The sequence below is a fragment of the Glandiceps talaboti genome, chromosome 12 (assembly GCF_964340395.1).
Source record: "Glandiceps talaboti chromosome 12, keGlaTala1.1, whole genome shotgun sequence".
Classification (NCBI taxonomy): domain Eukaryota; kingdom Metazoa; phylum Hemichordata; class Enteropneusta; family Spengelidae; genus Glandiceps; species Glandiceps talaboti.
In genome coordinates, this window is record NC_135560.1 from 24,607,475 (window position 1) to 24,633,594 (window position 26,120).

Here is a 26,120-nt window from a genome sequence, read left to right on the forward strand (position 1 = left end):
AGTGATACAGTAGTATGGTTGTACAGATAGAGCTTGCTATAAGTGATACAGTAACTTGGTTGTATAGATACAGCTTTGCTATAAGTGATACAGTAGCTTGGTTGTATAGTTACAGCTTGCTATAACTTAGTGATACAGTAACTTGGTTGTATAGATACAGCTTTGCTATAAGTGATACAGTAGCATGGTTGTATAGATACAGCTTGCTAGGTAATACAGTAGCATGGTTGTATAGATACAGCTTTGCAATAAGTGATACAGTAGCTTGGTTGTATAGATACAGCTTGCTAGGTAATACAGTAGCATGGTTGTATAGATACAGCTTTGCTATAAGTGATACAGTAGCATGGTTGTATAGATACAGCTTGCTAGGTAATACAGTAGCATGGTTGTATAGATACAGCTTTGCAATAAGTGATACAGTAGCTTGGTTGTATAGATACAGCTTGCTAGGTAATACAGTAGCATGGTTGTACAGATACAGCTTTGCTATAAGTGATACAGTAGCTTGGTTGTATAGATACAGCTTTGCTATTGGTGATACAGTAGCTTGGTTGTATAGATACAGCTTTATTATTGGTGATACAGTAGCTTGGTTGTACAGATACAGCTTTGCTATTGGTGATACAGTAGCTTGGTTGTATAGATACAGCTTGCTAGGTAATACAGTAGCATGGTTGTATAGATACAGCTTTGCTATAAGTGATACAGTAGCTGGGTTGTATAGATACAGCTTTGCTATAAGTGATACAGTAGCTTGGTTGTATAGATACAGCTTTGCTATTGGTGATACAGTAGCTTGGTTGTATAGATACAGCTTTGCTATTGGTGATACAGTAGCTTGGTTGTATAGATACAGCTTGCTAGGTAATACAGTAGCATGGTTGTATAGATATAGCTTTGCTAGGTAATACAGTAGCATGGTTGTATAGATACAGTTTGCTATAAGTGATACAGTAACTTGTTTGTACAGAAGTGAAAGTGATAGACATGAAGATTGGCATTAACAATTTTTATTTACATATAAAACCTGGGCTTCGATTGTGACAACTTGTCACCCTAACACTGTTCATCAGGCAGTTATTTTGGGCACTGGGGCACATCCAGTAGACAAAATGCTCATGGACTTTTGAAAACGTTTTGTTCATGAATGGTTAATTATAATAGTTTTTCATGGGCAACCTAGGGTGAAGGAATCTGGAATAGTGAGGTAACCTGCCAAAAAGCCAAGATAGTGGTCACTTTTTTTTAGGATTACATAGGAAGTACACATTAGTTTTGATTCATCTTTGCAAAATAGCTCATGAATTTGGCTATTTACTATTGACCATGGTATTTAGAAATACAAACAATTATCGACATAATGGTACAATCAATTATTGACATACATTTACAAGTGCAAAATGACCCGAGGTCAGATCACAGGTCAAAGGTCACTCTGTCAAAGTAAGAATAGTACATGGGTAAACAACAGGCCTTTAAAAAAAAAAAAAATAAAAAAAAATAGACATTCTTGTGTCCTGACAGTCCTGCAATGGTGTGATTTAATTATGTGAATCAAGTTCTTAGTGATAAATGCCAAATCTACTCAAAATGCAATGATTTTCTATTTGAATGTGCTGCTATATCTTATGTGTTTCACGTGCAACATGCACAATACTGTCCACTAGAGGGCCAGGCACGGCCAGACAATGAAAAAACGTTTTGTCTATAGAATGCACCCCAGTTTATCATCTATTTGTTTAGGGGAACTTTTTACCATGATGTTGTTTGACATGCAAGTACAACTGGGTTGTGATAATTAGAGATATGAAATACAGCAGTGAACAAAATATCCATTGAGAACTGTTAGTGGGAAAATCTGTGGTTAGAAAAACTCTGAAAAGGTAAAATTAAAGTACTAAGAGGTACCTGAAATACAGTAAATCCAGGTTGCTCTATCGTGTGTCTGACAGCACTAATTCCTAGAAGTGGTTTATTAAGTCTACTGTTGATACTATGCTCCAAGTGGTGACAATCTTCATCAACTGATGGACACCACGAACTAGGGCAAAATGATATACAAGTCATTACAAATACTTTATATACCCTTGAATTTCTTATTTCAAGCCAGTTCTATTCACAAGGCATTCTGAAATTGTTGTTGCTCTATAAATGTCTGACTAGTAACAGGATGTTAACCATGTTCATTTCACTGTGTGTGTGTGTGTGTGTGTGCGTGTGCGTGTGTGTGTGTGTGTGTGTGTGTGTGTGTGTGTGTGTGTGTGTCTGTGTGTCTGTGTGTGTGTGTGTGTGTGTGGAATGAAATCAAGTGTAAGATGGTAAAAGTACATACTCTGGTGGAGCTACTCTCCAAGGAGTTCCTATAGCCTGGGGTGCTACTCCACTGTGACCTAAAAACACAAATATACACAAAAATTTGTCAAAACAATACTGACCAGAGATAATCTTGTTGACATCTTGTCACACATTATTGGTACACATATCGATGTAGGGCATGTTACCAGCAAGTAGTAATGGTGGGTTTGATGAAAAGGCAAAACCTAAAATGGTCGGATTGGCATAATTTTGTCACAAGTTTACTTCAAAATCTATTTTATACCAGTGTCATTACTCTTCATGTTATAATATGTTGACTATGATCTGTATGATTTAATTGGTTAACAAGCTGTGACATATTTTCCTATATAACACCCATGATAAGACTTGAAATGGGCTGCCAAAATGGCCATTATTTTTGCAACATATGCAAATTTCACCTTGAACATGTATCTCTCTACTTGTCACCTGGTGACCTTAAACATGAAAATAACAACTACTCTATAGTTTTCTGCTTGCATCCAAGGAAAGGAGAGAGGAGAATGTCCATTATTTGGAAACTGTATGTTCCTGACATGCATAATTCCTCTTTGCCAGATAATAAAGTATCAAATTCACACCACAAAACTTACTTGAATACTGTATACAATGGGTTTCTCTGGTGCGTTGTGTTGTTAGTAATACAACATTCTCTCCATGTGTGTCATAGTTGACGATATCCATACATACTGGGGATGAAAGTAATTGATGATGCCATGTAAGCACCTAAAAATTAAAAGATTTGGTTATATTTTACATCCTTACTGACATCCAGTAATCTAAAATTTGAGTTTGTTGAATAAATGATATCAGTCCAACTACAGAGATAGAACACTGTGTGGGGATGGCTAGAACTTGAGGGAAAGTCTATGAGTTAACAACAGAGATTGAACACTGCATGGGATGGCTAGAACTTGAGGGAAAATCTATGAGTTAACAACAGAGATTGAACACTGCATGGGATGGCTAGAACTTGAGGGAAAATCTGAGTTAACAACAGAGATATAGTACAGGTTCCTGCCCATTGAATGTTGTCAACAGGGCACTTTTGAGTAAACCCATCAGTTATTTTGTCTTAGACCAACATAACTAATGGGTTTACCCAAAACTAGTTATATCTGCGACTATGACTGTGCTGGTGTACTTTCTACTACAACTGTATATGGAAGACATCATTCCCCATTCAAAACACATAAAAAAGACAAAAGTATAATTTCAAATGGTAGTATGTCAATTCCTCCAGACCTATAGTTACAAGAAAAAGAGACAACTTACAGGTTTCTGTGGAAACCGTTCATCAACCAACAACAAAGTATGTTGTGTTGCTATGAAGTGATGGAAATGGTTGCTAGGGTGTTGTTTGGTTGCCATGACTTGTTCTTTAGTGTTGGTATACTCTGATGGCATTGAAAATAGAATTTTTTCACCTGAAATGGGGTTAATCTGAAAAAAATAAAGAGAAGTACATGAATATTTAAGACACATACAGTTGTCATCAAATTAGCTGGTATTCTGTACACATATATTTCAACTCCAAGAGCTGATTCGTAAGCTTAGAGGACTCCCAAATGTGGATGTTTTTAAGCTTTTTGATACCACAGTTGCTCCAATTCTTCTGTATGGCAGTGAGATCTTGGGTTTAGAGTATTCTCAACAGACAGAAAAAATCCACTTCAAGTTTTATAAATTTCTTCATATGGTGTTGGTGGAAATTTTAGCGATTAAGCTTCCATTGGTGAATTTAGTCATTATTCACTATATGTATTTTATTTCAAGAGATGTATTACATATTGGTTAAGAATTCTTGAAATGGACTCAAATAGATATCCACACAAATGTTACTTAATGTTAAAAAGGTTAGACAAAAATAGGGAGATAAAAACAGTGAATTGGGTTTACTATGTGAAGAATTTGTTGGTTTTGGACATGTGTGGTTCAATCAGGGGTTGGCTCAATCATTGACTTTTAATACTATTAACCCAAGAATGAAAGACTGCGATGCAAACTTGGTATGATGAAATAACGTCCTCCCCAAAACTGCAAACTTATTCATCTTTCAAGTCAATTTTGCAACCTGAGAAATATTTAGGTTGTGTCTATCCATGTAAATTTAGAATTGCAATGTTTAGATTTCTTAGTTACTCTCAAAACATTCCAGAAAACTTATGTTATTGTAACTTCTGTAGCTTAGACAATTTGTCTATTTTTTTTTTTTTTATAGAAAACGAGTATCATTTCCTAACATTCTGTCCTCATTATGATGAACTGAGAAGGAAATTCCTCCCAAGATGGTTTCATGAAAACCCTTCATATGATAAATCTATATCACTGGTAAGCTCACAAAATGCCACAAAGTTAAATGAGCTGGCATGGTTCATTCTTTCAAAATGAGAACCTAAGTTTTTCATACAGTACTTCCACTATCTTTTCTGAACTGTATATTTTGTGTTGTATAAGCTCTTTGGGCCTGTGGCCTTTATTGCAAATAAACTATCTATTTAAATACGAGTCAAGACAATCCCTAAAAATGTACTAACTTTTTCATTAAATTAAGCAAGTATAAATATACCTCAATATATTGTTTTTATTCAGCTAGAGAATACTTGTGATAAATGTGTAAGTGTTTTGTCACTACTCATCATCAACATGTATATGACAAGGCCCCTTATGTCACTTCTACATTGTATTTTCCTCAACTGAGTGAAGAAAAATGTTGGGGAATAATATCTAATTATTGTAAATAGTTCTGAAGCTTTTCTTCTTGTCAAAGAAGCAAGACTTCTTACCCTACAATCCACCATTTGAAGGCCACTTCTGTCAGCTACAACCAGTAATCTAGGATGACCAGCAAAGTGACAATGTCTCCATGTATCATCATGTACAAAAAACATACCCTTGTCTGTTCTGAACACCTCCTGTATACTGTGGAAAGGAATAGGAGATTATAAGTTTTCTGGGACAATATTGATTTAAAATAAAATGATGTCATTTCTGGAAAGGAGGCTGTAAACAAATTGTTCAATTCATGGCAATACTATAAATTTTCACAAATTTCTGAAAGGTTGAGTAATTTTACATTGTATCAAAATGATTGTGAATTTTCACAAATGTCTATCATCTAGTGGTGAACAGTAATCATTGTCAGTTTGCCCTGAGGAAAGCAACAGACCTATTGCAGAAACATATGTAGCCATGAAAAAAGTAACTTGGTTGTGCATCAAAGAAAATTAGTATATCCAAAGTTCCAACCTTTGAACTTGTTGGCGGAGTTTACAATTGTGTGATTACAAATTACCAGACTGACCATTTACACTTCAGTCATATCTGTTTTTTATTGTCCATCCAATAAATATGTTACTGTCAATAAATACATTTCTCATCAACCATTAAAATAACGGCAAGTAACACAACACTCACTTTTGATTAGCTGTCCATAAGTTAATAGCACCAGTTTCCATGGCAACAATGCATTCTCCAGGAATGTATGGACTAAAAAAGATGCATATAAATTATTCAACAAAATAATTATCAAGTTAGTCTTGTCCTTTCACACAACATTAATAAAACACATTTTTAATGATTCATTTTTCAAAAACTTTTAATGATAATACTTTTCATATAATATTTTAATCTTTTAATAATGATATCATACATGTTATTTTTATCTTTTAATAATATCATACATATTATTTTTATCTTTTAATAATATACATATTATTTTTATCTTTTAATAATGATCTCATACATATTATTTATTTCTTCATGTTGTATTAGGTCGATAACCTGAGTGACAGCAGTATTTGTATGTTATGTCAATTCACTGACAGAATCCCATTGGTCGATAACCTGAGTGACAGCAGTATTTGTATGTTATGTCAATTCACTGACAGAATCCCATTGGTCAATAACCTGAGTGACAGCAGTATTTGTATGTTATGTCAATTCACTGACAGAATCCCATTGGTTGATAACCTGAGTGACAGCAGTATTTGTATATTATGTCAATTCACTGACAAAATCCCATTGGTTGATAACCTGAGTGACAGCAGTATTTGTATGTTATGTCAATTCACTGACAGAATCCCATTGGTTGCTAATGTGGCAACAAATAACAGCATAAAACCATGCAAAAAATGGTCAAACTACACAAAATCTGAACTAAAAGGAGACTTAGTTGTTTTTAGTGTTCACATTATTTGAAACAATCACAAAATTTAGAATATCCCACAACATATCACATTGTAGAAAGAGCAATCTAAACAAAGATGCCAAAGATTCCTCTTGCCCTTCCTTACATTAAAGGTGATGTTACAAACATAAACTATTGAGACTTCATATTGCCTTATAAAATCAAACAGAATAGAGATGTCTTACTTTAGGCAAAGTGATGTTGGGTTGTTGAACTTGACAACGTCCTTGATATCAATGTCAAACTTAGTATCATCATTTTTGCTATGACTGTATTCCAACAGACAACAGTGGTATGGTGTTCTCACGCCCACGAAACCTGAAACACAAATACATCTACGGTTCCAACAGAAATACATATTACACATAACTCGCTGGAAATGTATGCAGTTCTTATTTTATGTATGCAGATCCAACTATACATGGTAAACATGTAACAGTATACATCAAAACCACATCATGATGCATGACTGCTGGTGTTTCATTGGTGTGGTGATTTAGAGTATTTGCAAGAGTACTCACTCTTCTCTGTGGCCATACTTTCATGTGCAAAGTGAGTGAAAGTGCAGCAGAAAACATAGAAAGCACTATTGCAAATATACCTGATCACCCACACTTACACTGCACACCATGGGGATCTGTAATCATTACATATGACTGTTTATCCAAAACTGCATTCATAACAAGGCTTCATAGAACACACCATCCCCTCAAATACTTTACTTCTATATGACTGAATGGAGACATGATTTAAAAGAAATTGGTGCAAATAAAAGTCTTAGACTACAAATGTCTGTGATAATGCAGGAAATGGCTGGATTTTGATACTTGAACCTGAAGATCAAAGTCAAAGGTCACTGTCTTACAAGAGAGCTTCCAGCATTGCATGCCAGCATTGCATGTTGTTATATTGAGTAGACACTTACGAGTATCTAATCTATGTATGAACATTTTTGAGTTATGCAGTAATATATTGATTTTTTACAGCAAATATGGCTGTCACTCATCAAAAGTGATATGAGCATAAAAAATAATGCTTGTGTATAGTTATTTTTTCTATATTACTTGTAAACATGATATAAAAGAAATTGGCAAAATATAAATACTACAAAATGAGTTTGCATCTGATAATATGGGGGTAGACACTTCAATGGAGTTTTATGTATCACAGTGTTGAGTTATGCAGTAAATATTGATTTTAACTACAAATATGACTGCCATTTGGTCAAATTTGCATACATAAAAAAAGTGACATGCACATGTACCATAATTATGACACCTTTCTGCCAGGTTTGAAAAAAATAGGATGGTACATGTCTTAGAATTTACATACACAGCGAAACAAAGTGACAGATGGACACAAGCACACATTCACAGACAGAGCCCATTGTAACAATTCCCCTTTGGGAGACTAAAAATGTAACTGCATCCACATGATTTTGTGTACATGGAATGCTCATGTGTTTATTTACATACAGATATGCAACTATAATAATATAGTAATGCTCTTTGATACACAACTAAGTTACTTTTGAATCTTTTTTTTGAGGTATGCAATATTTTTCAGTAATGCAGTGTGGTGCAAATACTAACAGTATGTATGCACTGATGGAAGTAATCACTGATACATGTACATTTAAGGATACATATTGCAAACACATACAAATGACAGAAATACATGTATGCAGCAGTCGTGTTAATCAACCATTAGTACTTACATGTTTCTGGATATTGGTAACTTTCTATTTGATATATTCTACTTTTAATTTGAAACTTTTCATGGTTTGTCACATTTGGTATAAGATGTTTGCTATAGTCCTTCATAGTCAGCTGACGGAAATCTGCTTCTATGTTAAGGAATCTTGTATTAAAGATACTACAGTATCTAAAGGAAAATCTTCAAATTCAATTTCATTCTATTCAAAATTTCAGAGTAGAAATAGTTTATGTGTAATTTGAACTCAGTAAAGCTGTCTGAAAACATTGTATTGAAATGAAGTACTGAAAGATGATCCAAACACTGGCCACACCCCTGCACTCTGACAGAGTGTATACAGACTTGCTGAACATCCTAGCATTTTCTTCCTTTTTTCCTCTTTGCTTCTTTTTACTTAAATTATCCTAAAGATTTTCTTTACAATATTTTGACACATCCCAAAAATAAAGCTCTTCAGGTAATTATATTATGTGTATTCAGCAAATGGTCAAAACAGGAGTCCCTGTTGACTTACCATTTTTAAATGAAAATACTGACAGTGTTATTCCTGAAAAAAGTAAGCATTCTTTTAATTTCTGAGTTACCTCTTGCAATAATAAAAACATACCTCAAACTGTGAGGTCATTATGGTCAAATGGTTAGAGCAGCTGACTTTCAATCTACATGTTGCAAGTTCGATTTTCTCCAGTCCTTGAGTAAGATTTGAACCCTGGCTATGATTCAGTCAACCCAGCTGTATAAGTGGGGACCTGGTAGGATAGAGGTTGCTATATGACTGGTTCAATCTGATTTGCTTACAGAGGCTGCAATGGTTTGAAGTTTAACACATAGGGCTGCTGTGTCAATATAAGTCTGTGCCAGGGGTAAGTACTACAGTGCCTATAATCATGACATCTACTGAGGAAGGTGGTTAATAAATGTGTACTATTATTATACTGTCTGCATTTAAAACAGTCAACAGACCCAACATTCTCCCTTCCAGATGTCAATCTGGCAATTGTCTGTATTTAAAACAAATGAACAGACCCAACATTCTCCCTTCCAGATGTCTATCTGGCAACTGTCTGCATTTAAAACAAGTGAACAGACCCAACATTCTCCCTTCCAGATGTCAATCTAGCAATTATAGATAGGAGTTACTGGTCTCTGAGCCCTAGTGTGAAGGCAGACTTTTGATAGATGCATACATCAAAGGATATTCAGCTGATCCATAGTTTGACCTGATGGATAAATCAATACTCCTGTATCACCTTCAAGGTTCATATAACTTAAGCAGCCACCACAGTAGCTTGCATCATAGATCTAAAGATAGCAACAATTATAAATGACATCAACAAAAATGATTTTATTTGGGGATAATGTAGATTCTCATAATTTCATTTTTAATTGAAATATAGAAATATGACATGGTTATATAAGTGTTTTTATTAACGGTTGTCAAATTTGACCACATTTTTTCCACTCTGTTACTGGTTACCCAAACCTTAGTCAAAACTCTTTGTAAAATATCATGTTAAGATCAAATCCAAACCTCAACTCAACATAATATCCAAAAGGTTTAAATTGGCTGAATCAGGTCACTGTTGTAATACAGACAGATCTTGTTCATCTTCATTAGCACAAGTCAATATATACATTACATATACATATACATATACATATACATATACATATACATATACATATACATATACATATACATATACATATAAAGAAATGCATAAGGAACTAATAAACCAGTCCGTATATATAGCTGTTAAATCCGACGTTTCGAATAAATATTCTTTTTCAAAGGAAAAATTGGCGAGACAGAGAAATGCCAGGTGAAAACCCGAACATGTTCGAAACGTCGGATTTAACAGCTATATATACGGACTGGTTTATTAGTTCCTTATGCATTTCTTTGTACTATAGTCCTAGCAGCATTATATATTTTTTACTACTCTATTACATATACATATACATATACATATACATATACATATACATATACATAATACATATACATATACATATACATATACAATACATATACATAATACATAATACATATACATATACATAATACATATACATATACATATACATATACATAATACATATACATATACATATACATATACATATACATATACATATGCATAGTGTTTTCTTCATTTGTGTCTTTCTTAGGAGGTACACATGTATTGAAGATTGATCACATCAAATATGTGTGTCTGTGTCCATGTCAATATGCACATTATTAGCACCTACAAAGTGTACATTCTCTATGGTTCAACTGATCTGTGTTTATATTTGACCAATGCCTATGTAAGTTTACATTAGCTAATGAGAAATCATTGTGATTTCACTGATTCAGTCTCTAAAACTTTGTTTGAAACCTCAAGAAACTCTTACCTTTTTTAAAGTTGAAGTTTGTAATTCTTCATGCAGGTTAGTTAGTAACAAGTCTTCAGGAATGTCACAGACAAGGTCACCAAATAGAGAAGCCAGTTTCTTGCGATAATCTACAGTTTGTATTGGCAGAGCTCGCCTACCAATACCTGTTATTGAAAGTCTAGATTTGCCACCTCTAGATCCTCTTCCTCTGAGAGGTCTCAGGGTTCCCTTCTGGAACTTCAATCCTCTTTGAGCCTAAAGAAACCAAACCAACAATTCTGATGATATAATATACAACACTAAAAACTATAGAATTGATATTATTCTTCAAAACTAAATACTTTAACAATTTGACAAAAAATGATCAACTTGTTACAGGAGAGAGAGAGAGAGAGAGAGAGAGAGAGAGAGAGAGAGAGAGAGAGAGAGAGAGAGAGAGAGAGAGAGAGAGAGAGAGAGAGAGAGAGAGAGAGAGAGAGAGAGAGAGAGAGAGAGAGAGAGAGAGAGAGAGAGAGAGAGAGAGAGAGAGAGAGAGAGAGAGAGAGAGAGAGAGAGAGAGAGAGAGAGAGAGAGAGAGAGAGAGAGAGAGAGAGAGAGAGAGAGAGAGAGAGAGAGAGAGAGAGAGAGAGAGAGAGAGAGAGAGAGAGAGAGAGAGAGAGAGAGAAATTAATCGTAATATACTTACAGCTATGTATGCAACCACTCATCCTTGAGAAGTTCTAATGATGAATCAAACATCATTTCAGGATAGTGTTCACAGAAATAATTTAGCTGAAATGAAAATTTATAATCATGAAAAAAAAGTGTCTCTAAGTTGTAAGACAATAGGAAAACCTTTAGTCTAGGGCCTGACAGACCATATTACATCATTACCTGTACATACTGCAATCCAAGTCTAGTCAATCCCATTGCTTGAGCACAGATATCTGTGCTCCCCCCTTTGGCATTCATATAAACATGATGACGATGTGGCATCCCCATGTGATTTTAATTTAAATAAGACTGGAGGTGGAGTCCTGTTTGGATATTTGCACATCATAGTCAAAACTGAATCAGCTGTACCAATGAATATTAATGAGCAATGATGACAGCCTGTGGATTAGTACTAGACAAGCACCATTTGCGCTTCACTCACCATGGGGGTTGAACCACATTTAACTCCTTGAGCAAGGAGATCGCAGATTGACTAGACTGGGATTGTAGTACGTAATACAGTCCGTCAGGACATAGGCTAGAAAACCTTATAAAGGTTGTATAGATTTCCATACCCTGTAAAGTGTATGATTAGGAATCCTTGTAAAACACAACAGGATGTTTTTACCTACGTAGAAACAGCCTTTAGCAAAAATATGTTTTTAAATTTTGGTGATGTATATGTATAGAACTCAGCTAAACATTTTTGCCAAAATGCAAACTACATTTTAACTGACTTACATGTTCTGGAGCTTTGTTGCTGTATACCCACTTGCTGCGTTCACTGATTGATGATTTTTTCAGCTTTAGTGTATAACAATCCGCTATATTCAGGTCAACAAGTTCTGCTTCTGTAAGAAAATGACTGATTGGTGAAACACTATGATCTATGGTGTTTTGTTATTCTTTAGGGGTATCACTGCTGTTCTTGGATACTGTACATTGCAAAGTCATACAAATTTAGTCATACAATCCTTCATACAACAGAAGTCAGTTCAATCAATATTACAATAGATCGATCGATCAATCAATCAATCAATCAATCAATCAATCAATCAATTATAACAACATGGCATAGCAAGCATGGTAAAGAATACAAAAATAACATACATATAGAAATAAAGTGAATACAATACAATCCTGAAACCAACTGACGGAGGACTGTTTACATCAACAAATACAATGTTGAAGTCCATGCACACACACATTTAATGAGTCTGTCTGTCTGTCTGTATTTGCAGCAGAGCATTCTAATTTCTATAATTCTAATTTCGCATAAATAAACCAACATGCAATTCCAACTTCTGGCATGGTTTCTCTATACTTTACCACTCACCATTCGGTGAAAGAAGTGGTATACTTGGATCGGCAGCCGAAAAGTTTATCCCCAAAGTGTCCAAACTACGAGGGTTCCTTTGAAAATTATAAGTATAACTCTGTGACTGAGAACTTTCACATTCTTCTGGAATTGATACGTCGACTGCACTGAAACGACCGTAACCGTCAAGTTCTCGGAATACATTATCGGAACGACTTTCGTATTTGACGTTGATTGGGTAATTTGCTTTGGGAAATCGGTGAGCCATCTCGATGTTCTCTCCGAGCACTACCACCTGAGCACGGGCGCACGAGATTTAAATTTAGAATCAGATTCACATTGAAGGACAATATGTGGCCAGTCTCATATTGAGCTTAACTTCAGTGTCATATTCGAAAAATCACAATAACACCAGAAAAGAAGCAGTCAGTCAAGAAATTATACCATAGGGACTACAGGAAATATCCCACATCTCACACTCATCGTAAAATATTACTTCTACAGACTTTTAAATAAGACTAAAACATCTTTTTAAACAGCCGCAATGTAGATACATCATTGGAATAGCCGGTGTCCATGCACATGGGCGCAGCCATATTAATTACCACAGAACGGTAAGGTTCAATTTACCCAGCATGCTAGGCAGCAGCGCTAGCGACGACGATTAACTGGTTTGAAGGTATATAGGACGATGGGAGAGGATTCATAACACCGTCGTAGATTGGGGGTAAAAGTCAGGCGCTGATTTCGAAGTTGTAATTGTGTGGCTGAATTTTCTACATCAGACAAACAGTTATCCAGGTTATAATTATAACTTATCCAAGCAGATGTCAGGGCTGTATTGACAATGAAGGTTACCATAAAAAGTAGGTCAAGTACAAGATCTTATTTCAAAATGGTTACAATTTATAAAATGGAATATATACGTGGATTTGGTGAAAATTAGCAGGAATAATTTGTGGGGTTCCCCTTTTTTTAAGCCCCAGAGTTCAACACACACACACACACACACACACACACACACACACACACACACACACACACACACACACACACACACACACAGTTCAACAGTAGAGGTACAATGTAGTGTCCTGAAAGGTCATGGAAATTTTAACAATCTGTAGTGATAGTAGCATGAGTAGAGGTCCAGTGTAGTGTTATGAAAATTTATAATTTATATCATTCATTGTTTCTTTGCTAATCATTTCAAATCTTTGGTATTATCTTTTCAATGTGACTTGGTCCTGCCGTGCCACTGTCTTTATCGGATTACTTGCAAAGCAGGGTGAGTAAAGTCATGGATCAAATATGAGATACATCATGTTAAAATGAACATTACAGTGGGTTTGAGATCATGCATACAATAGATCCATGGTAAAGTGAACACACTGGGTTTGAGACCATGCAATCTAGTTTTGATTATGCAACCAGTATATCGCTGAAGTGATTTCACTGTGACAATTCATTCATAGTGGTCATATCAGGTGTAAAGTATACTTTCAGTACATGGTCAATAGTCATCCTAGATTGTAAACTACATTGTGCGAGGGGTGGGGATGGGGTGGGGGTCTTTATCATCCCGTCCCCTAATAAACTGATTGTTTTCTGGAAAGGAATAAGGAAAGTGCCTATAGCAACTGAACTTTCAGTCTAGTGGTCACTCTAGACATTATCAATCTCTCAGAAATATTAATTGGGAAGTAAGTATCCAAAGAATATGCACACCAGCTCTATACTAACTATGTACCTGTCATATTTACATGTACTTCACTAGTCTTGGTTACCCAGCCTCTCGCCACTGGGGGCTCTGCCTGTGAGACCATCCCAAATGGGAGTCTGGGAAAACAAGATTTCAACTTGCCCATGCAGGAAGTAGTGTCTGTAGCCGTGCATCATGGGGAGTACTTCACAAAATATTGCAGGCCTAATGATTTGGGTACCTCCACTACAGATTATCACTTCTCAAGCAACTGATATATATTAATTACAACAAACAGTCCTCATAAACCCATTCTTTATGCTTGGAAGAAATGTATTGTGTGACTTCTGTCACTGGGTAGTTGGAACATGGTTTCGTCAGAGTCTTGTTTGGGGTGGTTTCGTGGCAGAGCCCCCAGCGGTGAAAGGTGGGGTACTAGTATTTCACAGCCTAGTGAGTGATACATATTTTGCCATTTCTTTAGATTTACGATTTGAAGTCTCCATTTACACAATATACATATTGGCACATCAAAGTTAGGATTTGTGATTTGAGTGACTAAAGAGAATTTGGACATACTTGAGAAGATCTGAAAGATTTTCAATGAGTGCAGGTTTTGTAGCTCATAGGGTCTTGAAGATTATGAAGTTCTACCAACCCAAATCATGGTGAAAGATGCTCGTTTTTTTTGGTCTTGTGATATAAATGTTTTTTCATTTCTCAGTTGGACTGGAGTAGCAACTTGGAGATGGGTTGCCAATGATGACAATTGTGGGATCTGTAGAATGGCATTTGATGGATGCTGTCCTGATTGTAAAATACCTGGCGATGACTGCCCTCTAGGTAAAACTCAGAAATCTCATTGCCTTTTGTTTTCACTAGTTTTTTCTTATCCAGGACAAGAAATAGAGTCAAAATATAGCCAATGACTCAGTAAGTGTTACATGTATTAATTTATACAAGGCAAGACTATATATCAAATCAGACAGTTATGACTATGACTTGTTTTCATTATTACCAAGCAAGTCCCTTCTGTTCTCTGCTGAGCTATGATATTGTTTCATTAATTTGCTAATTTTTTTTTTCATGTGAATGATAAAGAGGTAAAATCTGTTATATTTTAAAGTATGTAGGACATTTTTATCAGGCTTTCTTACCAAACTATGATAATGTATAGATATGTAAACAAAAGAGTTCTGTGTCTTTGTTACAAAGTTATGAAATAATGATAGGCCTTATGTCGTGTTGTTCAGTCCTATCAGCATTCTCAAATCAAATTGGTATCTGATAGGGTGGCATGACACATAGACTACACAAATGCATACCTGATATACTTTTGTTTTGTTTTCCAGTGTGGGGCCAATGTTCACATGTATTTCACATGCACTGTATACTGAAATGGCTAAACTCACAACAGGTTCATCAACAATGTCCTATGTGTCGACAAGAATGGAAATTTAAAGAATGAAGAGTCAGACAGTCAGTCAGTCAATGCAGGTTTCAAGCCAAGTGTATTGGCTATCAGCTGTATCAACTTAGTATTTTGAAAACACAATTCCAATGTGGTCCTTGTAGGGATATTTGAAACATTGTGGCAACAATGGTACAGAAAAATGTATTACATGAAACATGACAGAGACCAATTAGAGTGATGAAATATTAGACTCACAATTAAAAAGAGGAAGGACTAAGGTTTTACAAAAATATTATGTTCTTTAAACTCTAGTTCCATAGAAAAGATTTGACATGGTTTTTAAAACTATTTTTTGTATGAGATTGTTTCACTGAGAATGGGAGACTATTCCAAAGACCAATGCCTGTGTAGGCGAATGAACTCTTACCCATACCACTAACTCTTGGAACTACACATGACAGTTCACTCGCTCTTGTTCTATAACTGTACCGATTATGGACCATTTCTATATTGCAATTTAAGTACTCAGGAGCACAACGATTTATGATGTTGAGCATATGTTTAAGTTTTAATTGGTCAACTCTCAATTCTACTGGAAGCATAGCTACAAGTTTAAATTGATTATATCCAATGTGTGTTCTATGAGCAGCACTGAAGTGTTTGAAAGCATTGACTATATATATATGTAGTTTTGAACACATATTACATTAAACTGGCCACATGGATGAGGATTTGCTAGTTATAAAACAAGTTTATAATGGCTTGAAAACTGGTGCCAATGGCATTGTAGCACAACTGTACAGTTTTTAAAAATATTTATTCACATGATGATCCATGCTAGGTATAGGTGTTCTTTTGCTGAATGATTATCAGTTGCCTATCTGACCCTGTTGTTATCTTTGCAATATACGCCATCATTTGGTCATTGCTATGAGCATGGTCATGTTGCTAGACATACATGTATCTGTGTACAATTTTTGAATGTTTGTTGACTTGTCTATGAATCCCTGATGTTATCTTTGTTATATACAACATCATATGGCTGTTTCTATGGGCATGGTCATGTTGCTAAGTGTATTTGCATGCATATAGATATACATATAAAAATAAATGTGAAACAACATTGACCAAGTGACATCTGTTTTCTAACTCACTGAGTACATTGCAAAATGCTAAAAATATAGCACCAGTGGCGTTGTAGCACAACTGTACAGTTTTTTTAAATTGTTTATCCACCTGCTGATTCATACTAGGTATAGGTGTTCATTTACTGAGTGATTATCCAGTTGCCTGTCCAGTCCCGTTGTTATCTTTGCAATATACACAATCATTTGGCTGTTGCTATGGGTGTGGTCATGTTGCCCGGTGTATTTGCATACATTTTTTGAATGTTTATTCATTTGTCTATTAATCCCTGTTATCTTTGCAATATACATATATTGCATATTGTGAATAAGCATTCAAAAGATGCATGCAAATATTCCCATAGAAACAGCCATATGATGATGTAGTTTTTGAGTTTAAGTTTTTTTACCCAAATCACATACCTGTGATGCGATCATTTTGCCTTGAACAATTTCCCAACTAGACACCAAAAGTAATGTCCCCACCAAATACTAACACAATCCACACACACAGAGAGAGAGAGAGAGAGAGAGAGAGAGAGAGAGAGAGAGAGAGAGAGAGAGAGAGAGAGAGAGAGAGAGAGAGAGAGAGAGAGAGAGAGAGAGAGAGAGAGAGAAATTAATCGTAATATACTTACAGCTATGTATGCAAACCACTCATAACCACCCTCCGAAAAGCATAACCGAATTCGTGTCTTCAGTCAACAAGCACATATATTCTTTGTTAAAGAATATTCAATCGAAACGTCAGGATTTAATTTATTTACCAGGAAAGTACTCATTGCTTTTGCACATATATTCGTTATAGATTTTTATAGGGTGTACGAGACCTAAATTCTCGATAGCTGCGTTATTTGTCATATCATTCAGTGATTAGTCGGTTACCCTTCAAGCCAAAAGAAACTCTTGTATTCATTGTAATCTGACGTCAGAATATTTTGAAATATAAGGGTTGCATAGTGTTATGAAATTTTTGAGCGCCAATGAAGGCTGAGAAATTATTTTCTCCTCAGTCCCCCTCTCATTAAATTCTGCTCGTTCCCTAAAATACTAACCATCGAACACTCGCTGCCGTACGTCAGTATTCTGCCTTCTTCTTTTCTGAAATTTTGTGACAAAAATGAGAGAGAGAGAGAGAGAGAGAGAGAGAGAGAGAGAGAGAGAGAGAGAGAGAGAGAGAGAGAGAGAGAGAGAGAGAGAGAGAGAGAGAGAGAGAGAGAGAGAGAGAGAGAGAGAGAGAGAGAGAGAGAGAGAGAGAGAGAGAGAGAGAGAGAGAGAGAGAGAGAGAGAGAGAGAGAGAGAGAGAGAGAGAGAGAGAGAGAGAGAGAGAGAGAGACACCATGCACACCATGTCTATAGCACTACTGAACCTTATCAGTTCAATTGTGCTAAAAATCCAAAATAAATACCAAATCCTTATCCATATGGCCAGTTTAAGAAGAACTATTGCTCTTAGATACACAGGATGTTTGTTTAAAATTATAACAAAGATGTCAATAAAGGCATCTAATCTATATCCCATGTTTATGTCAACTTTTTGTAATGTTTTGGAAAGATGTGTAATTCTAGATTCTTCTCTTAAAATTACTTGTGAATATTTGATCAGCAATTCATTATGGTACAAATGATGTACCTGTATCATGCCATTGGTGTATGCCAGTCAGAACATCTGCACATTAATCCACTCAAATCTCTGGAACTGTACAACCCTGTAACTCATTGTTACTGTATTTTTCGCAAGGGTAGATGCCAACATGTTTGAAAATATAAAGATATGTAGATATTGTAACTGGCTATTGAATGTGAAGTGATTCCAACAGTTTCCAATGTTACAAGTCTCATATCTCGGAGTAAAATATCTACTTAGATGGTAAAATAATCACTGGCAACATCCTTATCCCTCCGTTCTGTGGAAAGGGCCTAGGATGAGAAGAGTGTCCACAAAGGCTGATCTTTTAGCCAAAATTTATATTTATAGAGTTTCCATTGTATTGAGTATACCACATACAGGGCTTAGTATCTTCCATTTTCCTCCTGTATTCACCTGTACCAACATCATATATGACACTAAGAAGTTAGAATAAACATATTTATTGACAAAACCAACTTTGTTCTTTAAATCATATGTTTTTAAACTATATCTAATTTGCATATCAATCGGTCAGTAAATTCTGGACAATTCTTCATCTTGACATCCTTAGGAATATTGCCATCAAATATACAAATCAGTCCGATTACATCATCGTAAACAACAACCTCTTTTACGGCGCTGTCCAAGAGGATATTTTACAGTGTCACAAGAAATATTAGCTCTGGTTTGTGTCGTTGTTTTTAACAAAATAGAGCCAATGGCGTTGTAGCACAACTGTATTTGGCTGTTGCTATGGGTGTTGTTTGATTCTTTATTCACTTACCTACCTGTCTCTGTTGCTATCCTTGTAATATGTATTATCACTTTGCTGTTGCTAAGGGCATGGCCATGGTTGCTAGGGCCAGTTGTGTCAAAATGTTTTGAAAAATAGCGCCAATGATATAGCACAACAATATTGCACTGTTGCTATGGGTGTGGTCTTGTTGCTAGGCATATTTGTAGGCATTTTCGGAATCTTTATTCACTCTCCTACCCTTCCTAGTTTTCATCTTTGCAATATAAACCATCATTTGGATGTTGCTATGGGCCTGGTCTTGTTGCTGGGCACAAACATATTTTAATTCTTTTATTCACTTGTCTACCCAATCTGATTAAAATCTGATCTGGTGAAAGCGGCTAGATGCCTTTATTTACCTCTCTTTCCATCGTTTTTTGTCATTTGTTTTGTTCCGAGTGATTGCCACCTTCCAACATCTGAACCTGTGTAATAGACAATCCCATTGACATCGACAATATTGTAAGGTTTTCACAACCCATAATATGCATTATCTCTTCACTGTTAATGAGGGCGTGGCCATGGTTGCTAGGGCCAGTTGTGTCAAAAATGTTTTGAACAAAAAATTGCAGAAACATCATTTGCCTGTTGCTATGGGTGTGGTCATGGTTGCTAGGGCCAATTGTGTCAAAATGTTTGAACAAAATCTGCAGAATAACACTTATACAAACATCTCACTAAATTTCACTGATTGACCTGTACTTTTTGAGGTTTTTGACCAAAATTCACATTTTAAACCTAATTTGCATATCACTGATGAAATCATTATATGCTTAATATTTCTTCGTCTATACACCACGAAATGCATCCTTATTAAATTTCACCCAAATCTGCTCAGTAAGTTTGGAATTACGGATTTTTGACCAAAAAGACACATTTTTAGCCCTAATTTGCATAGTACTGATGGAATCATGTCATGAACAAATCTCAATCTACACACCCCTAACAATGTTCCCACCAACTGTCAGACTAATCTGCCCAATAGTTTTTGAGTTTAAGTTTTTGACCAAAAATGAATTTTTTTTTATCCAAATCAAATACCTGTGAGGCGATCATTTTGCTTTGAACAATTTCCCAACTAATAACCAAAAGGAATGTCCCAACCAAATACCAAGGCAATTCGTCTGGCAGTTTTTGAGTCTAAGTTGTCCACACACACACACACACACACGCACCAGACACAGACAAAGACAAAGAGACAGACAGACACTGCTTGATGCCTATAGCACTACTGAACCTTAATATCAGTTCAGTTGTGCTAATGACTATGAGATACCTACACAATTCTGGTAGTTCCTGAACCGTATAATAATCATAGGATACAGGAACTACCAGAATTTTGTTATCAAATAAGATGGGTTTTTTTATGACAAAAGATTATTTTGGAATATCAATTGAGATAACCCTATTTTGTGTGCGAGATAGAGAGCATGACTTATGAATATCAAATCAACCCGTGTTCCTTTAGGGGTTGGGAGAACTCTGTTCTGGGTAAAAGATCATGACACTAATAAAGACAAATTGATCAAATATGTTTATATATGTGTTAAGTGTGAGGATATATTGACAAAGTCAACAAAAATACTCGTTCTTTCACACAATTTAAAATAAATACCAAGCACATCACTAGTTATGAAATATACATAATTTAATCAGACAAAATTGTTATGTTTACACATTCTACTTAAATGAAGTTCAAAATCAAACTTTGAAAGCATCAAAAAGATTTTCATCTAAATCTCAAATGGTGTAAATTTCATAATTTGACAGTTTGGTGATGCATACACTACAAGTACATGTATTCTGACTACAAAGATGGATATAACGTATTTTATGGTATAGTTGATAGTGACTTGAAAAGATGGTTGTAAAAGATTTGAGAATGTGTATTGTTTGACCAACTCTTTCAGAGACTAGTCTGTCATTTCCTCATCATCCAGTCCTCTTTTCACCCCTCCAGTGAAGTTGTTAGGGACAACCATTTCTTCCTCCTGAAGAAATCCAGTCATCAGTCTAGCTTGGTAGATGGCTTCATATTCTGTTAACTGGTGAGCAAACCCTTCATTTGGATTTATACAGAAACGTCTTTGTTGAACAAATCTGAATGCATCTTTGTAAGAAAGACCAAATGTTTCAATAACATAGGCAATAACAAGACTGGCACTTCTTGAAATTCCCGCATTTCCGTGCACAAGTACTCTACCTCCCTTGTTCAGACAATCATCAATGAATTCCTTGGCAACAACAAAGTGCCTTATGATGTTCTCAGTAGGTCTGTCTGCAACGTCAAGGACCAAATATTTAAAGTCTTCAGGAAAGTTTGGTTTGATGAAATTTGCCTCAATGTTCTGTCTTACACACACAATGTGAGTGATACTATGTTCCTTCAGTGATTGTTTCTTGCTTTTCATTGCGGCAGCATACGGTCCCAGGTATAGACCTGGTATAATTTCTTGCATCTCACGTCTCATTGTGTACGCCCATTCCGGGCTATCCTCGTATTCCATAGGCAATATGGGAAAACGAAGTTCACCCATTAACAAGCGAAACTCGGATGACAATGACATGATAACATTTGTTTACCGTTCAAAACCGCAATATACCTTGTACCGCATGGCACAGCGGAGACACAGACCACTTCTTCGCATTTACTATTTCGTCGCCATATACAGACCCCTTAAGTTCATGACATTTTCGAGTTTTTATTTACTCCGTTAAAATGCAACTGTAATTATCGTGAGGTATATATGATTGATACCAGATGTTTTCTTATAAAATGTTCTTTATTCTCATAGCGCTATTCATGTCAACGTTTACCTTCATTTCAATTTTATAAATGAGCACACTCAAAGCAGGGCGAACTTTATAACATGGTTAGCGGGTCTAGAATGACGTAAAGGTTTAATTATCCAATCACGCATGCTTATTTCGCGCCATGTTGCGGCACGTTTAAAACCCTAAATAGAATCACAATGTCAGCAAGATTTGGATGAAGGCAACGTAAAACATTGGTTAAATCACGATCATTTAGACCAATCCCCCTCATTGAAGTAGCTCGTGAATCTGAATTGTAAGTATGGAACTATGTCAGACATATTCGATCACCGTGTTGACGCGATTTCGAGACCCAGATAGTACAGTAGTGTCCATCCCCTTCCAGGCTTCATTAGATATAAGTTACACTTTAATGCACAGTGCAGTCTCTCGACAATTCAAATAAGATATATGGTGATCTTGGTGTCGAAAGACATCATTGTTAAACGCTTCCTCCGAAACCACCCCGACGTAAATTATTCTGATGCATAATATAAACCCAAATGCATTTGATAGTTTTGTGTTGTTTGCAATGAAGATGTACGTGTATAATATCTGGATGTGTATTTCGTATAAATTTTGGTCTTCATACTAAAAGATCATTGTTTATTACGTGTTAGTAATGTTACCATAGGAACAGCTTATTTTTCGTCAAAACTATGACCAACGGGCCAATTACACTGAATTAAAATATATTATAAACAATGAGATGAACTCAAGATTATTGCTCTTGGTTTATTGGAATATAGATTTTGTTCATGTAGTTAATAATCTTACACAAAATGTCAAAATAAAAATGAAATCTTGTAGTCCAGCAGTTAGACCCACAGGTTACTCTGTACTAACCAAACTTCACATAGCATCAAAGATTTGCCTAAAGCATGGCCCAAAAGGAAGATGTGCCTAAAGCAAGGCCCAAAAGGAAGATGTGCCTAAAGCATGGCCCAAGGGAAAAGCAAGATGTGCCTAAAGCATGGCCCAAAAGCTAGGGTATATGTCTTTTGGCTTTGTTGGTAATCTTCTGAAGTGTCATCAAAGGTCTTACAAGAAGACTAGAAACCATCTAGTCCTGCCTGCAGACAGTGTATGAGACGTTTAAAACTAGGAAGGAGAGGGAGGGGCATTGTCAGAATCAAATCCCAACTTACTTTGTCAGCAAGCAAGACTAGGAATTATTGTGTGTCATTGTGAGTTCAGCACCTCTTCCTATGTATGAAGGGACTTTCCATTCAGAATCCATCATAAACAACTGACAATGTCCAGTTACTGTACGGAGAAAATAAGATAAATAAATGAAACAACGTACAATGTCCAGTTTTTTTTTGTACTGTTCTAAGTAAATAAGATAAACAAATGAAATTGAGCTGATTCTGAAATCTGATTTTGTATAGTCATATTAAACCATTCTCCTGATAAGCCATTTGTACCAGTATTCATCACTTTTGCCTTCATTACATACAAAACAATAGGGTACCCTCAAGTGGTGGAGCTAGACAACAGAGACTTGTCATGCCACAGCCTCACTACAAACTTTCTTCAAATCTAGATCTGCAATTTGATCTCCAAAATCAAAATCATTGTTCTAAAAATCTCGTCAGAGGTAATCTTTCCATTAATATTCATTCAGTGCCCATTGGAGACTTATACATGTATATTGGGTTCCATGCATACATTCACCCTCATATCTCTGGCATGCAACAACTCATTTCAACCAAACCTGGCGTAAAGGTAACATACTATATAAGACATATGCATGCCACTTTCTTTTAAAGACCAAATCAGATATTGCCAAATGGTGGCCATATTTGTTGTTTTGTGTGTTACCCTCATATTTCTGTCATGCACCAACCGATTTCAACCAAGCCTGGCATGGCATAAAGGTAACATACTATATGTGAAACATATGCACTTTGTTTTATGACTGAATCAAATATATCCAAATGGCAGCCATATTTGTTGTTAAATTTCACAATATGCATTGTAACTTTGGAGGTATAATACAAAGTGACTCCATTCAAGTGCCTACACCCATATTATCAAATATGAACTTTCTTGACTGTTGAGCTTGAAAGTCTTAAATAGCCAAATTTGGGCTATATTCATAGCTTTTTGAATCAAGTATTTCAAGTGATCAGGGTGAAATAACCAAAATTTTTCTTTCTATATTAACTCAAGAAGTTGAATAAACAAAGGCTCAATTTTGTTTATATGCCAAAGGTCAGCTTTCTTTTTCTACCTTGACCTTTGCTTTTGATTGCCATCAAAGTCATATTGGTCAATAAATTATGAAGTTTTGTATTTCGAAACAGCAAATTGGTCAACTTGAAATTTTGTAACTTGAAACACCATTCAGATTTGCACAATAACTTTGCCGTAAAACATACAAGTTGGGGACTATGTCTTCTATTGAAGGCTTGTATTTGTTTGAGATATGCTAACAAACAAACAAATACACACACAAAAACAAACAAACAAATAGACCAACAAAAGTTATACTTCCCTACTTCCATTGGCTGCAGTAACAATTTTTTGCCTGCTAGCAAAAGAGGAATTGATCCTTTGACCCTACAGTTTGTATGTTTACCATAACATAACTATTGCAGTGGTGAAGCATAAGGATGTATCATTTGTTTATAATTCACATTGTAGAGACTGATGGACCTTGACAACAATGAACTATCAGAACTATCCGAGTCACAGCCATGTTTTATGGTAATGAACTCTCAGCCTGATGAATCACAGAATGTAGACTATCAGCAGAAAGTGATTAAAACACTGACAGCTCTCAGAGAAGAAAGTATGAGTCCAGTTCTTGTAAGTACATTCAGTTTTTTGTCAAATATGTGAAAATATATCTTAATTACAAATTTAAGATATACATGTACATTTGTATATACTGTGTAGTTCAGGTTACAGTTATTGTAATCTAGGTGTGAAAATCAGATATTTGGTGGAGCTATAGAAATAGTTGGTCCAGATCTGAGCAAAAGAATGATCCCATGTACATATAATTGTCATGACTCCATGTGGTTCCACTTATAAGATATAGCACTAATGTGATGACCCTGGAATGAAACATAGCCCTTTAAACAGATATAGCACTGCCACTAAAGTGATGACCCTGGAATGAAACATAGCCCTTTATAAGATATAGTACTGCCACTAAAGTGATGACCCTGGAATGAAACATAACCCTTTATAAGATATAGTACTGCCACTAAAGTGATGACCCATGAATGAAACATAGCCCTTTATAAGATATAGCACTAATGTGATGACCCTGGAATAAAACATAGCCCTTTAAACAGATATAGCAAGACCACTAATGTGATGACCCTGGAATGAAACATAGCCCTTTATAAGATATAGCACTAATGTGATAACCCTGGAATGAAACATAACCCTTTATAAGATATAGTACTGCCACTAAAGTGATGACCCTGGAATGAAACATAGCCATTTATAAGATATAGCACTAATGTGATGACCCTGGAATGAAACATAGCCCTTTATAAGGTATAGCACTAAAGTGATAACCCTGGAATGAAACATAGCCCTTTATAAGATATAGCACTGCCACTAATGTGATGACCCTGGAATGAAACATAGCCCTTTATAAGATATAGCACTAAAGTGATAACCCTGGAATGAAACACAGCCCTTTATAAGATATAGCACTAATGTGATGACCCTGGAATGAAACATAGCCCTTTATAATAAAAAGCACTAATGTGATGACCCTGGAATGAAACACAGCCCTTTATAAGATATAGCACTGCCACTAATGTGATGACCCTGGAATGAAACATAGCCCTTTATAAGATATAGCACTACCACTTATAATGTGATGACCCTGGAATGAAACACAGCCCTTTAAAAGATATAGCACTAATGTGATGACCCTGGAATGAAACATAACCCTTTATAAGATATAGTACTGCCACTAATGTGATGACCCTGGAATGAAACATAACCCTTTTATAAGAT

At 35.6% G+C, this 26,120-nt stretch overlaps 3 protein-coding genes and 1 long non-coding RNA gene across 4 annotated transcripts; 1 reads left to right on the forward strand and 3 right to left on the reverse strand.

Annotated features, from left to right (window-relative positions):
* Positions 1-1,973: 1,973 nt before the first annotated feature.
* LOC144443332 (uncharacterized) lies at positions 1,974-2,983 on the reverse strand. The gene is made up of 3 exons (XR_013481683.1): positions 2,952-2,983; positions 2,336-2,393; positions 1,974-2,044 (listed from the first exon to the last, which is right to left on the reverse strand). It is a non-coding gene; the product is annotated as an uncharacterized LOC144443332 (long non-coding RNA).
* Positions 2,984-9,451: 6,468 nt separating this feature from the next.
* LOC144443158 (uncharacterized) lies at positions 9,452-19,690 on the reverse strand. Its single transcript, XM_078132525.1, has 4 exons — positions 19,679-19,690; positions 17,532-17,588; positions 10,661-10,897; positions 9,452-9,565 (listed from the first exon to the last, which is right to left on the reverse strand). Exons 1-4 carry the CDS (start codon positions 19,688-19,690, stop codon positions 9,452-9,454), a joined length of 420 nt encoding a protein of 139 aa, XP_077988651.1.
* On the forward strand, positions 13,356-16,731 carry LOC144443683 (anaphase-promoting complex subunit 11). Its single transcript, XM_078133224.1, has 3 exons — positions 13,356-13,523; positions 15,080-15,198; positions 15,708-16,731. Exons 1-3 carry the CDS (start codon positions 13,501-13,503, stop codon positions 15,821-15,823), a joined length of 258 nt encoding a protein of 85 aa, XP_077989350.1. The 5' UTR covers positions 13,356-13,500; the 3' UTR covers positions 15,824-16,731.
* Positions 19,691-21,073: 1,383 nt separating the features above from the next.
* On the reverse strand, positions 21,074-21,964 carry LOC144443569 (serine/threonine/tyrosine-interacting protein B-like). The gene has a single exon (XM_078133102.1). The coding sequence runs from the start codon at positions 21,884-21,886 to the stop codon at positions 21,233-21,235; it is 654 nt and encodes a 217-aa protein (XP_077989228.1). The 5' UTR covers positions 21,887-21,964; the 3' UTR covers positions 21,074-21,232.
* Positions 21,965-26,120: the final 4,156 nt, after the last annotated feature.

Coding starts and splice junctions, on each gene's coding strand:
- LOC144443683 (XM_078133224.1), top strand. CDS start 13,501: ATGAAGGTTACCATAAAAAGTAG. Junction 13,524..15,079: donor AAGGTTACCATAAAAAGTAG/GTCAAGTACAAG, acceptor TTCATTTCTCAG/TTGGACTGGAGTAGCAACTT. Junction 15,199..15,707: donor TGGCGATGACTGCCCTCTAG/GTAAAACTCAGA, acceptor TTTGTTTTCCAG/TGTGGGGCCAATGTTCACAT.
- LOC144443158 (XM_078132525.1), bottom strand. Junction 10,898..17,531: donor AGTGGTTTGCATACATAGCT/GTAAGTATATTA, acceptor TGGTTTCTTTAG/GCTCAAAGAGGATTGAAGTT. Junction 9,566..10,660: donor AAACTTCAACTTTAAAAAAG/GTAAGAGTTTCT, acceptor TGCTATCTTTAG/ATCTATGATGCAAGCTACTG.
- LOC144443569 (XM_078133102.1), bottom strand. CDS start 21,886: ATGTCATTGTCATCCGAGTTTCGCTTGTTAATGGGTGAACTTCGTTTT.